This window comes from Danio aesculapii, chromosome 20 (assembly GCF_903798145.1).
Source record: "Danio aesculapii chromosome 20, fDanAes4.1, whole genome shotgun sequence".
Taxonomy (NCBI): Eukaryota; Metazoa; Chordata; class Actinopteri; order Cypriniformes; family Danionidae; genus Danio; species Danio aesculapii.
Genome location: NC_079454.1, coordinates 43,146,119 through 43,161,160, shown reverse-complemented (window position 1 = coordinate 43,161,160; position 15,042 = coordinate 43,146,119). Strand labels below are relative to the sequence as shown.

At 32.3% G+C, this 15,042-nt stretch overlaps 1 protein-coding gene across 2 annotated transcripts; it reads left to right on the top strand.

Moving 5' to 3' along the window:
* The first annotated feature begins 1,342 nt into the window (after nt 1–1,342).
* vgll2a (vestigial-like family member 2a) lies at nt 1,343–14,381 on the top strand. Of its 2 annotated transcripts, none has more exons than XM_056445467.1 (4): nt 1,343–1,549; nt 3,570–3,861; nt 6,293–6,763; nt 11,075–14,381. In XM_056445467.1, exons 1-4 carry the CDS (start codon nt 1,466–1,468, stop codon nt 11,113–11,115), a joined length of 888 nt encoding a protein of 295 aa, XP_056301442.1. In that variant the 5' UTR covers nt 1,343–1,465; the 3' UTR covers nt 11,116–14,381. The 2 variants fall into 2 exon arrangements, with proteins under 2 accessions (XP_056301442.1, XP_056301441.1); XM_056445466.1 differs by having other exon boundaries at nt 10,952–14,381.
* Nucleotides 14,382–15,042: the final 661 nt, after the last annotated feature.

Below are 15,042 nucleotides of genomic sequence, written 5' to 3'. Positions count from 1 at the left end.
TTTGCATTTATTACAACACTCGGGATTGCTTGCAGAGTCTGTGGAAATAAATGTTGTAAATAATGTCCACATAGGAAACACGGTGGCTCAGTGGTTTACACTGTTGCCACACAGTAAGAAAGTCGCTGGTTCGAGTCCCGGCTGGGCCATTTGCCATTCTGTGTGGAGTTTGCATGTTCTCCCCATGTTGGCGTGAGTTTCCTCCGAGTGCTCCGGTTTCCCCCACAGTCCAAAGACATGCAGTATAGGTGAATTGAATAAGCGAAATTGGCCATACTGTATGAGTGTGGGTGTTTCACAGTACTGGGTTGCAGCTGGAAAAGCATCCACTGTGTAAAACATATGGAGGACAAGTTGGCGGTTCATTCCACTGTGATGACCCCTGATGTATAAAGGGATTAAGCTGAAGGAAAATGAATGAATGCATAATGTTCACTTTCTTGTAAAGACTGATCATTTTGCTTTATAAGAACTCTGTATCACCAGGAGTCAAATGTATTAATATCGTGTTGCCTGCATATGGTTTTGTGTTGGTTATTACTCTAAAAGTGCAGGTCACAATTGACTTGTATTTTATGAAATCACCAGGGACCATGTTTCATCTGAAAATATTGTTTAATGTTCTACTGAAGGGGAAAAATCATCTTGGATTGGCCTGAGGGTATATTTACAGCACATCTCAGGCAGGGAATATCCCTCAAAATAGCTATTATGAACTTGTATTCAAATCCAAACGAATTTTGGTTGAACTGTCTCTTTAAATATTGTAAACTAAAAATCAAAATGATGATTATTAACATAGGAACACAAAAATTATAGTGATGTAGAGATTCTGTAGGTAAATAACGCCTCGTGTCAATGAAACGTGAATCGCGGAGTCGTTGTTCATTTGAAATGATTCATTTAAGCGATTCACGCGCCGTGTTTAGTCACGCGATGACGTGAATTAACTTCAAAATAAATACAATGAGGTAAGAAACACAAGGCAATATTGCATATTTAACGAATATATTTTAAAGATTACACCAAAACACTATGTTAAACGACACATTATTATTGTGTTTACCAGTAATCTAAATTGAGACTAAAATACATTATATACACTAAAATATACTAAAATTTTGTTGTGCAGTGCAAAAATTGTCTTGTTCTGAGGTAATTCAATACGTATACTTAATTAACTCAAATCAAGAATCTTCATACAGCGAGTGCACGAGGACTTGTGGAAAAACTTAGAGTGATTATTCAAATGAGTCGACTCCTTTAGAAAGAAGCGAATCTCCGAATCATCCTCGTGCCTAAAGACAGAGTACAGAACATAAAAGGTGCTCAGTGCGCTTCAGCCGGACCCGACGCGGAGCTTTATTTTCTGTCTCTAGACGCTGACCCAGCGCTTTATTTCAAATGAAGCGACCTTTCATTCAACTAATAAGTTTTTATACGTGATATAACAGCTGTCTTCGCCATGAGCTGCTTGGATGTCATGTATCAAGTTTATGGTCCACCTCAGCCGTATTTTGCCGCCGCATACACACCTTATCACCATCAGGTATGTTTACTATATAAAGTAAAGTAGCTATTTCATTTTTCCTTTACAGTACTTTGTGTTTCGTTTGTTCTGATTCTGTTGGATTTGTGCCTAAAACTTTGTCTCAGCGACTTGTTGCGCCTTCATTTTATCTTCACGAAATTGTTAACAGCCTTGAAATAGTTTTGCAATCATTACTGCTTGTTGTTGTTGTTAAAGAAAGAAATGTTCATTATTTCGCAATTAACATGCATATATTTTGCATAAATTAAATGTGCACAGGTTTTGTTTAAAATAAGCAACTTTGAAAATGATTAATCTCTATTATTAGTAATTATATAGTAATATTATATACAAAAAATAATCTTTTATATATTTTGTTAGTTTTTATATATTTATAAAATTTGTACTAATTAAATTATTATTATTGTTGTTGTTGTTGTTGCTTTGGGTTTACCCCAAGCCTATACTTAATTATACGATTCTAATATTAATAATAAGATTAATTTTTATTAAAAAAAAAATAATAATTTAAGCTTTTATATATACTTTGTTAGTTTTTTTTTACTTATTTAATATTTATTGATTGACAAATCGTATTATCAGCTTTTTTGTGTGTGTTTACCCCAATCTTGTCTTGAATAATACGATTATAATACTAATAATATTTATAATTAATTTAAGCTTTTATATATACTTTGTTGGTTTTTATTTACTTATTTAATTTTTATTAATTAATAAAAAAAATCATTATTTATTTTTTGATGTTTACCCTAAGCCCATCCTTTAAAATAAGATTATTAATAAGATCATTAATAATAAGATTAATTTAAGCTCTCATATATATATATATATATATATATATATATATATATATATATATATATATATATAATATATATATATATATATATATATATATATATATATATATATATATATATATATTGTTAGCTTTTATTTACTTATTTATTTAATATTTATTAATTTATTATTTTTATCATTATTTTTGTGTTTACCCAAAGCCTATCTTAACATAAAAATTGTTAATAATATTAATAAGATTAATGTACCCTTACTTATATATTGTTTGTTTTTATATATTTATGAATTAATAATTTAATTAATTAATATTATTATTTACATGTGTTTACCCCGAAGCTATCCTTAATAATGTGATTATTAATTATATTAATAAAATAATTATTTTACGCTTTCATATATATTGTTAGTTATATATATTTATTTATTTATATATTTACATATATATACACACACACACACACACTTTGTTAGCTTTTATTCACTTATTTAATATTTTTAAAATTAATATATGATTTTTATTATAATTTTTTGTGTTTACCCTAAGCCAATCCTTAACAATACGATTATTAATAATATTAATAATAAGATTAATTTAGGCTTTCATATATATTTTGTTCATTTTTATATATTTATTAAATTTTAATTAATTAATTAATTATTATTATTATTATCATCATCATCATTTATATATTTTTTTTTGTTTACCCAAAGCCTATCCTTAACAATAAGATTATTAATAAGGTTAATAATACAATCAATTTAACTTTTCATATACATTTTGTTCGTTTTTATATATTTATTTAATTTTTTAAAATAATTTATTATTATTATCACCATCCTTATTTACATTTTTGTGTTTACCCCAAGCCTATACTTAATAATAAAATTATTTAAAAGATTAATAAGATTAATTCAAGCTTTATTTTTTATTAAATGTTTATTTATTATTATTATTATTATTATTATTATTATTTAATTATAATTGTTTGCAACAAGCCTATCTTTAATAATACAAATTAACTTATTATGTCCTATATTTACGTTGTGCATAAATGCAATATGTGTTTTACACTTACATGCAGATTTTTATATGGTTTACAAGCATATTCACTTTTGTTTAAACAGCAAAAATTATGACACCACAAGTGTACTCATGCATCACACTGCAATCAGAGATGAAAGTAAATTAATTGATCCTCTATTTTCATCTTTTCAGAAACTGGCATTTTACTCGAAAATGCAAGAATCTCCAGAAACAGTGAGTGGGAGCAGCTCTTCTTTTTCCAATCTCTCCGGGCCACCCATAAAAGAGGAAGACTGTGGCCGGGAGAAAGATCACCCGCCGGAGGCGGAGTACATCAGCTCCAGATGTGTGCTTTTCACCTATTTTCAAGGGGACATCAGTTCGGTGGTGGATGAACATTTCAGTCGTGCTTTAAGTCAGTCTAGTAGTTACGCACCTGGATCTACAAACAGCAAGACGGCAAGAGGCGCAGCATCCTGGAGAGGTGAGACTCTGATGCAACCCAATAATCATTTGGTAACACTTTACAATAAGGTTGTAGTTAATGCATTTACTAACATGAATAAACAATGAATAATACATTTATTACAGTATTTGTTCATGTTAATTAATGTTAGGTAATGAAAATACAGTTGTTCATTGTTAGTTCATGTTAACATGCATTAATCTTAACAAGCATAAATTTGGATGCTAATAATTCATTAGTAAATGTTGAGCTATGATTAATAAATGAGTGTTGTTTATAATTAGTTCATGTTAATAAATACAATTGAAGTCAGAATTATTAGCCCCCCCAAATTATTAGCTCGCCTGTTTATTTTTTTTCCCAATTTCTGTTTAACGGAGAGAAGATTTTTCCAACACATTTCTAAACAATAGTTTTTATAACTCATCTCTTATAACACTGATTTATTTTATCTTTGCCATGAGGACAGTAAATAATATTTGACTAGATATTTTTAGACACTTCTATACAGCTTAAAGTGACATTTAAAGGCTTAACTAGGTTAATTAGGTTAACTAGGCAGGTTAGGGCAATTAGGCAAGTTATTGTATAACGATGGTTTGTTCTGTAGACTATCAAAAATACATTTAGCTTAAAGGGGCTAATAATTTTGACCTTAAAATGGTGTTGAAAAAATTATTAACTGCTTTGATTCTAGTCTAAATTAAACAAGACTTTCTCCAGAAGAAAATACTGTGAAAATGTCCTTGCTCTGTTAAACATCATTTGGGAAATATTTAAAAAAGAAATAAAAATTCAAAGGGGGGCTAACAATTCTGACTTCAACTACATTAACTAATGAAACCTTATTGTAAAGTGTGACCAAATCATTTATACTAGAATTAACATATCTTTCCCTCACATAAAGACAACAGGGATCACCTTTAACCCTTTATGTTTTTGTGTGGTTTTCAGATTAATAGATAGAGATTAAAGAGCAAATGGAAAGTAGTTAAATTAGGACTTTAATAAATTGGACATTAATCAGTTTAATTCATCTGTATTATTATTATTATTATGACAACAGCATTATTTTATTAATTTAGTTGCATTGTTTCAAAATTGATATGTTTTTAAGGTGCATGCATAGTAATGGAATTAAGAACTTATTTTTACAATAAATGTAATTAATATAGCTTGCATCGTTTTTGATTACACGGCTCTTCTTTTGAAAATGGGTACCAAATTAGAATATGAATTTATTTTAAAAAATGTTTAATAATATATAATTTTTAGTCATTTAATTAATGTAACTTACTTTATGCATAAACTTATTTTATTTAAATTTATTTAGTTTTGCCCTTATATTTGAAGGTTATGCAAGTTAAATAAATAAAAATAAATTAATGATTTATTTAATCAGAAATACATTACAGATTGTAACATTGTGAAATGTTATTGCACTGTAAAATAACTGTTCAAAAGTAGTTTATCATTTAATTAAAAAATTTATTCCAGTGATTTTAATGATGAATTTTCTGCTTCATTACTCCAGTCTTCAGAGTCACATGATCCTTCAGAAATCACAGAAATAATCATAATTATTATTATTGTTATTAATTGTACTAGTAATGAAATCAATAATGACTGGAGTAATAATTTCATTCGAAACTACTAACTACTAAGAAAGCCGTTATTTAAAATTGTAATAAATATTGAACTATTTTTTACATTTAATAAATGCTGCCTTGATGTTGTATTATTTGCATCGTTTAAGATTTTGATTTTAAAATGCAAGTCACTTTGAACAAAACTGAATTAACGACTGAATGTAAATGTAAAACCTAATTTTTACAGTGTACATTTCATTTAAACCAAACCTTCTGTTCACTTGAATCAAACACATCTATATAAAAGTACATTAACACAGAGAACATAATAATAATAATTCACACTTAGCAACAGACTTATCATAGCATTTATATACTGCTGCACTGTGAAAGATGCTGGATTCAACACAATTCCTACATGTTGTCGCAACACAAATTGATTAAGTTTGAAAGTTTTATTTCAGCTAGAATAAAAGCAGTTTTTTTTTATTTTTTATCATTTTAGGGTCAAAATTATTAGCCCCCTTAAGCAATATTTTTTTGGATAGTCTACAGAAACCACTATTATACAATAACTTGCTTAATTACACTAACCTGCCTAATTAACCTAGTTAAGCCTTTAAATGTCACTTCAAGCTGTATAGAAGTGTCTTGAAAAATATATAGTCAAATATTATTTACTGTCATCATGGCAAAGATAAAATAAATCGGTTATTAGAAATGAGTTATTAAAACTATTATGTTTAGAAATGTGTTGAAAAAATCTTATTTTCCTTTAAACAAAAATTCGGGAGAAAAAAAAATTCAGGAGGGCTAATAATTCTGACTTCAACTGTACACATCAATCTGTTCCTCCCCAGATGGATCATTCCCTATGAGCCAGAGAAGTTTTCCTCCTTCCTTCTGGAACAGTGCTTATCAGCCCTCAGTCGCAGCATCTCTCAGCAGCGCATTAGGTTCATCCCACACAGACCTTCCCTTCCCGACAGACCCGTACTCCAGCGCATCTCTACACAGCCACCTTCACCAAACCACCCCAGAGCCCTGGCACCCATCCCACCACCATCACCCATACTCGCTCAGCGGAGCCATCGGCACTCAAGGGTCCACTTACCCCCGGCCCTCCGTGCATGACATGTACGGGACGCATTTTGACCCCCGTTACAGCTCACTGCTCGTGCCCTCAGTTCGGCCGCATAGACTTCCTTCCGCAACGGTGCCTGCACCGGGATCCTCACCCTGTGACATCAGCAAGAGCGAAGCAGGCAGCTCGGGATGGACCGGAGCTTTTACAGCGACCAGCTCTGATATGAGTCTGAACATGGATACAGGTGTGAACGTGAAGCTTACACACAGCGAGTGTTAATGCACGTGAGGTAGACTTGAACTAAATATTAAAGTGAATGGCATTTACAGATAAAAGTCAAATATTTCCCAAATGATGATTAACAGAGCAAGGAATTTTTCACAATATTTCCTATAATATATATATACACTTTTCTAGATAAAGTCTTATTTGTTTTATTTTGGCTAGAATCATTTTTAAGTTATTTTAAAGGACAATATTAGTAGCCCCACTTAAGCAATATTTGTTTTTGATCGTCTATAGAACAAATCACTGTTATACAGTGACTTGCCTAATTACTGTAACTTGACTAATTAACCTAGTTAAGCCTTTAAATTGCCCTTTAAGCTGAATACTAGCATCTTAAAAAATATCTAGTACAAGATTATGTACTGTCATCATGGCAAAGACAAAAGAAATCAGTTATTAAAACTATTATGTTTGGAAATGTGTTAAAAAAATGACTTCCATTAAACAAAACTTGGAGAAATAATAATAATAATAATAATAATAATAATAATAATAATAATTCAAGAGGGCTAATAATTTAGACTTCAACTGTTCTTTAGGTAAAATATGGTAAGACTTTTCAATAAGGTTGTATTACAGTAGTTAATGTATTTACTAACATGAACAAGCGGTAAACGATACAATTATTACAGTATTTATTCATTGTTAGAAAGTCTTTTATTATTTGTTCATGTTAGTGCATTAACTAACATTAACAAGGATTTTAGTAATGCATTAGTAAACGTTGAACTATGATTAGTAATAAATGCTGTACTAGTATTTATGCAGATAGACTTAAGAAAAGAATGGATGTTACTGCATTTGAAAAATAAATGTTAAACCGAGCGCCATTTACTTTAGGGAAAATACGATAAGATTTGCAATAATGTTGTATTAGTTAATGTATTTACTAAAATAAACAAGCAGTGAACTATATATAAATTTATTACAGTATTCATTCATCGTTAGGAAGTCTTTCATTGTTTGTTCATGTTAGTGCATTAACTAATGTTAACAAGCATTTTTGTAATGCACTAGTAAACGTTGAACTATGATTAGTAATAAATGCTGTACTAGTATTTATGTACATGAGATAGACTTAAGAAAATAATGGATGTTACTGCATTTAAAAACTGAATGTTAAACCAAATGGCATTTACTTCAGGGAGAAACGGTAAAACTTTGCAATAAGTTTGTTTTGCAGTAGTTAATGTATTTACTAACATGAACAAGCAGTGAACGATACAATTATTGCAGTATTTATTCATTGTTAGCAAGTCTTTCATTGTTTTTTCATGTTAGTGCATTAACTAATGTTAACAAGCATTTGGATTTAGTAATGCACTAGTAAACGTTGAACTATGATTAATAAATGCTGTACTAGTGTTTATGCACATGAGAAAATGAATGCATTTGAAAACTAAATGTTAAACCGAATGGCATTTACTTTTGGAAAATACAGTAAGACAGTGTGCGAATTACAGAGGGGTTTGGGTGGGGGGAGATCAATTAATGCTTAATCCCCCTGAAGGATGTCAGAACAAGATGTATGGGGGTGGTCAGTCCTTTAATACCGAGAAATATTTGACTCTGATCTGTAAATTAAATAATAATGTTAATAATTATAAAAATACATTTGTCCACCCCTTTAACGGTTCAAACCATTGTGAACACAATCGCGGCAATCAGTCTATTCAAGAAAAAAAGTCTCAAATTGTTAGATCTAAAGCACCAATAGACATTGCGTTCACAAAGACTTTGTTTTCTCGTAAAATAGGTGTTTGTTTCTATATTTAGCCTGATGGTAAAATCAAATTAGTTGTTGGTTTAACGTACACTAACATCTGAAATGGCTAATCAGAGAATACTGTAGGTCAGATTACAAACTTAAATACGAATTATTAATAAACTAGATCTAACTAAAAATAAACACATAAATGACGGAAGCATGCATTACAGGAACAAACTAAAACAACTGACCCCCCTGATCATTAATTTATAATTGGCACACTGCGGTAGGACTTTACAATATGGTTGTATTAGTTAATGTAAAAGTAATGTAACACTTTATTTTGATGGTCCATTTGAGTATTAGTAGACTGTCTGCTTAATATCTGTTGATACTGCTCCTTCAACAGACATTTAACTGACTATAAGAAACTTAGCAACTACAGGTCAATGTACTTACACTAACCCTAACCCCAACCTAACAGTCTACTTATAATCTAATGAAAATTTATTGGCATATAGATGCAATGGAACTTAAATTCAACAAACAGACCATCAAAATAAAATGTGACCAAAGAAATTAGTAAATTTTTAAAAATGTAGTTGGTTAAAGTTGTAATTAGTTCATTATTTTTTACTAAGATAACTAAACTAATCAATACCCTCATTACAGTATTTAGACATTCATCGTTAGGTAATGGAAATAAAGTCATTAACTGTTTGTTCATGTTAGTGCTAAAGTTAACAAGCATGAATTCAGATTTTAATCACGCATTGGTAAATGTTAAATTATGAATAACAAATGCACAATTATTGTTCATTATTAGTTCATGTTAGTGAATACATTAACTAGCTTTAACCAATTGAAACTTTATTATAAAGTGGGACTGAAATTACATTGGAAGCAAAACATTTGATTGGAAATACAGAACAATAAGAGTAAAATATTACAATTTTACTAATTTTCTATTTCAATATATTTTAAAATCCTAGATAAATCTTAATTTACATATTTTCTTGTGATGAAGAGCTGAATTATTTGTTGTCATTTCTTCAATTTTCACCATCAGAGATTTTAGTTTCAGATTTATTTGTTGGTCAACAAACCTTTATTTTACTAGCAATGCTGAAAACTGTTGTTTTACTTAATATTTTTGTGCAAAATGCGATACATTTTATTATCATGATGAATGAAAAGTTTAAAAGAACAGCAATTATATGAAACCGTAATAAATCAATAACATATTTAACATAGTGTTTTATCAATTTAGTTGCTGATTTGCTTAAATTAATTTTGTCTGATGCTGTTATACATTTTTAAACAAAAAAAGGCAAACAAGTAGTGGACAGATTCAGGAGACTTCAGGGAAACATCTAGATCAGGGATGCCCAAACTAAGGCCCGCTGGCCAAAGTTGTCTCACAGTAACCTTTGATTTGGCCTGCCATCCCATCTGAGAAGAGAGGATGAATGATGGAGATGGAGATTTCAAATCTAAATGTAATCTTTTTTTTTGTTTGTTTTATTGTTAAAAGCTAACTGAAATAAAAAAAAAATTCAATTAAATGGCGTAAATTAATCAGATTTAAGTTAAAATGTACATACTGACACCCGACAGATAAAGGAAAAATCAAAGCAAAGGCAGATTCTGCTGGTATACTCAGCATTGAACTCCACTGTGATGTGTATGTTGTTATTGCAATAAGTTATAATTTTAAATGTTATACTGCATTAGTTAATATGATTTAAAGTAATGTTTTCTATTTACTTCTAAATCTTACTAAATAAATTAGGAAATAACCCATGGCAACTTTAATGTGATATAGATTGGTATATTTACCTTTGGCCAATGGCTCTCAAATAAATTTGGCTTTTGGCCCTTTATACGAAAAAAAGTTTGGGCACCCCTGATCTAGATTGTTCTTTTTTTCTAAATCACTTACAAATTGAAGTCTGATATTTCATTTATCCTGAGAATAAAACTTAATTTCTTAAAAAAAAAAAAAAAAAAACTTGATGAAAGAAGACAGAAAATGAGTGATTTCTGAGAAAGAAAAATCATCTTTAGCACGATTTGTTAGCAAATGCCACTTCGTTTAATTCTTTGTTCTCTAATGCAGTGACATTTTTACATGACTTTTCAAAGCCACCAGAGGTTAAATTCTTAGAATAAAAAAAGCCAAGCATATAATGTAAAACATAATACCGTCTGAGAGCTTCTTGTAGCACTCTGCATGATCAATTTGCCAATTTATTCTCACTTTTTTCTAGTTACCTTCAAGGTTTTTCACCTTTGCTCTTCTGATATTGATTTTCACATCTTCGTCTTTAGGCTTTCTTTGCTTCCAGCCTTCACTTCTCTCTGTGTATTTGTTGCTTATTTTCTCTCTTCGTTTCCTTATGCTTTTTTTCTCTCCCTATTCCGTCTTTCTCTCAGGTCTACAGAGCCAAGATAAGAGCAAGGACTTGTACTGGTTTTAAAGCCCTGCGGCCACTTCTTTTTCTCCGCTGGCTTGTCTTTCTTTGGCTTTTCTGTAACAGATTCTCATCTCACTTGCAGCTCGGCGCTACAAGCTCTGCAGCGGGACCATCCTAAGCTGAAAGTGGAGTAAAAAAAACAAAACTCTCCATTGAGAGGAGCAAACGTACTGTATTGGTGTGACTAACAGCTGCTCAATCCCTCCCCCAAACTTCAGCAAAAACTGACCCAAATCAGGTTTAAATATGGACTAGGTTCCTTCAGGAGGACATTTGAGAGCCAAAATGGCAAAAAAGTAAATGAAGACTTTTTTTTTTTTGACCAGAACTGAGATGTTTTGACGAGAGAGCAGCATTCCCGATCATCTCTGGGTTATTTGAAGCCGCTTGACTCTATCTATATTGCTTTCAGCACCTGTCATGGACAACTGTTGTGGAACTTAACAGGCACAGTGCGCCGTTTGACCGAGCGAGAGCCCTGGATTTCACAAAAGAGCCGTTTTGTTGTAGCTGGACACACGGCGAAAAGGAACAACTGGTTTGGCTTCTTTTTTTTTGTATGGTGGCATGTTGTGAATTCAACTGGAATTAGATACACCAGCCCGATCTCATGAGGAAATGTAACTACAGTTGAAGTCAAAATTATTCGGCCTTTTTCAAATATTTCCCAAATTATGTTTAACAGAGCAAGGAATTTTTCACAGTATTTCCTATAATATTTTTTCTTCTGGAGAAAGTCTGATTTTTATTTCAGATAGAATAAAAGCAGTTTTTATTTTGTTTATAATCATTTTAAGGTCAATATTTTTAGACCTCTTATACAATATTTTGTTTTTCGATTGTCTACAGAACAAACCCTTATTATACGATGCCTTTAAGCCCTTAATTTGCACTTTAAGCTGAATACTAGTATCTTGAGAAATATCTAGTAAAATATTATGTGCTGTCATCATGGCAAAGATAAAAGAAATCAGTTATTGAAAGTTAGTTATTACAATTATTAGGTTAAGAAATGTGTTGAAAAAAATATTTCTGTTAAACAGAAATTGGGGGAAAAAAAAAATATACAGAAAGAGCTATCAATTCTGACTTCAACTGTATTTAATGGATTGTCCCACAAACCCTACCCCTCATTATACGATGGGCAAATCATACTAAGGTGTACAATGAGAATGTACAAATTAGCCACAAAATCAACAAGTTACAAATTGCCAGGAGATGGTGTTGGACACACACCATTAAGCTGTGCTGTATATATTTTATGTGTTTTAGTGTGTCCAGTGCTACATGTAAAGATCAAAGAGCATGTCAGGAATATTTGTACTTTTTTATGAAACACTTTTTTTTGTTATTGTCAACTTGGCCCAAAGTATACTTCAATTTATTTTACACGGTCACATGCACAGCCTTTCAACATACTCTGTCTGATGGTGTGTGCAAACACTTGCGTTCTCTCTCTAAAAAAAAAGTGACAAAAAAATGACATTCATTAATTTTCCTGCGCCTTAGTTTCTATTTCAGAGGTTGACACAGCGGAGTGAACCGCCAACTATTGCTGCATTTGTTTTACACAGCGTATGCCCTTTCAATCGCCACCCACCATTGGGAAACACCAACCTCTTTCACACACTATGGACAATTTAGTTTATTAAATTCACAGAGCATGTCTTTGGACTGTGGGGGAAACCGGAGCACCCCGAGGAAACCCACACCAAAACAGGGACAACATGCAAAATCCACACAGAAATGCCAACTGACCCAGCCGGGACTCAAACCAGCAACCTTCTTGCTGTGAACTGACAGTGCTAACCACTGAGCCACCATGCTGCCCAAAAACATGACATTGTACTTGAAAATAGTACATGAAATTTACCCAAAATAGAGTCACAATCAACATTTAATAACTCAACATAAGCACTAAGTCAACATCTTTATGTTCAATTTTTTTAAATGGATAGTTCAACCAAAATGAAAATTCTGTCATCATTTACTCACCCTTTACTTTGTTTTCTTGGTAAACACAATTGTTTCTTTCTTGTTGAACGCAACAGATATTTTGAAAAAAGCCTGAAACCTTTAGCCATTGATTCAATGATAACTATGAAAGTCAATGGTTACAGGTTTTCAGCTTTACTTCAAAATATCTTTTGTGTTCAACAGAAGAAATAGGCTCATGAACGTTTGGAACCACTTGAGGGTAAGTAAATAGTGAGTAAATTTTTATTTTTGGGTTATATATCCCTATTAACAATGGCCTGGTTCGGTGTTGTCGTCTTGTGGACAAACTAAAGCAAACAATTAAAAAGTGCAAAAATCAGGCACTGCGCAGTGTTCTGATTGCAAAATTTGAGTCACACTGTACACCGATCCTTATAAACGTGTAAAAAACTGAAATGTTTTTGTTTTCAAAGCGCAAAAGTATACATGTGGTATGTTAGCATACACAGTCATTCAAAGTATCCTCTATTACAGTGTTTCTCAACCATGTTCCTGGAGGGCCACCAACACTGCATTTTTTGGTCTCCTTTGTCTGTCACACCCATTACAGGTCGTTCAGTCTCTGCTAATGAGCTGATGATCTAAATCAGGTGTGTTTGGTTAAGGAGACATGGAAATGTGCAGAGCTGGTGGTCCTTCAGGAACGTGGTTGAGAAACACTGCTCTATTAGACAGTGTGCACAAACAACCGCACTTTACACATTTGCACTAGAAATATTCATCTTGATCCAGTTTCTGAATTCTTTTATCTTAAAATTTTGAAGAACTTCAGATATGTCGTTGCACTCGTTTGAATTGGATATCTATTAATTCCCTCACACTAGCAGTCTTCAATGTGGGAATCCTGTTTTTACTGTCCTCATTTTGTAGTTGTTTTTGTCTCAATGTGACTGCAGTTCATTACTTTTTTATATATTGGTGTGTTTTAGTATAATGTGGTCATGCCGCCGATAATTGTGGGTAGGTTCAGGTGCAGGGTTAGGAAATATTAATTTGATTATTTATCATAAAATTTTCGTTCGGACGATTTGAAAGGCCAATACATTTAGGGGGGCCCCAGAGACATTATCATGGGCCTGCGCCAATAACCCTCCACCACCCCCCCGTCATATCGTAGTCCAACCCCCCACCCCGTTCTTCACTTTCAGCCGCGATACCAACAACCCCCCAGTCTTCAATTTCAGCCGCGATATCAATACCCCCCAACACCTCAGCACCCACGCCACCGCTCTTCACTTTCAGCCGCGATACCGACTAACAACCCCCCCATTCTTCACTTTTAGCCGCGATACCATACCGACGCATCTCCGAGTTATGCAATAACAGCTTGCATCATTAGGCTGCATCCAGATACTTTTAAAAAAAAGCAGCCCTGTAATGTTGGGGTAGTGGTAAGGATGGCAAAACAATAAATTTGTTACACTAGGGTTACTTGAAAGCCCAGTTTCGATCTCACAAGTAAATGTAAGTATTTTTACCACTTTGCAGTATCATACGAATTTGTACAAGTTCACTCGTACCAAAATATACGATTTTATTAAAAGGAGGCGTGGCACCAAACACCACCCCTAAACCCAACCTCATTAGGGGATAAGCAAATCGTACTAAAATTGTACGAATGAGCTCTCCGAAAAAAACTAAGTATTTTACATTTTGTCCTTTTAGTAGCTAATTTGTACGAATCATTGAGTTCAGTCATATGAAAATGTACGATTTTAAAAATAAGGCGTGGCACCCCAATGCCGCCCCTAAACCCAACCATTATTGGGGGGATAAGCAAATCGTACTAATTTGTACGAATGAGATCTAACGAGAAAAGCCAGTATTTTATGTTTTGTCCGTTTAGGTAGCTTAATTTGTACAAATTCATTTGAGTTTAGTTGTACGAAAATGGACAATTTTAAAAAGGAGGCATGGCAACCAACACCATCCCCAACCCAACTGTCATGGGGGAAGGGGGGGGGGATGAGCAAATCATACTAAACTGTATGAATGAGATCATACGAATTCATACGAATTATCCACTAAATGAAAAATGTTACGAATTGCCAT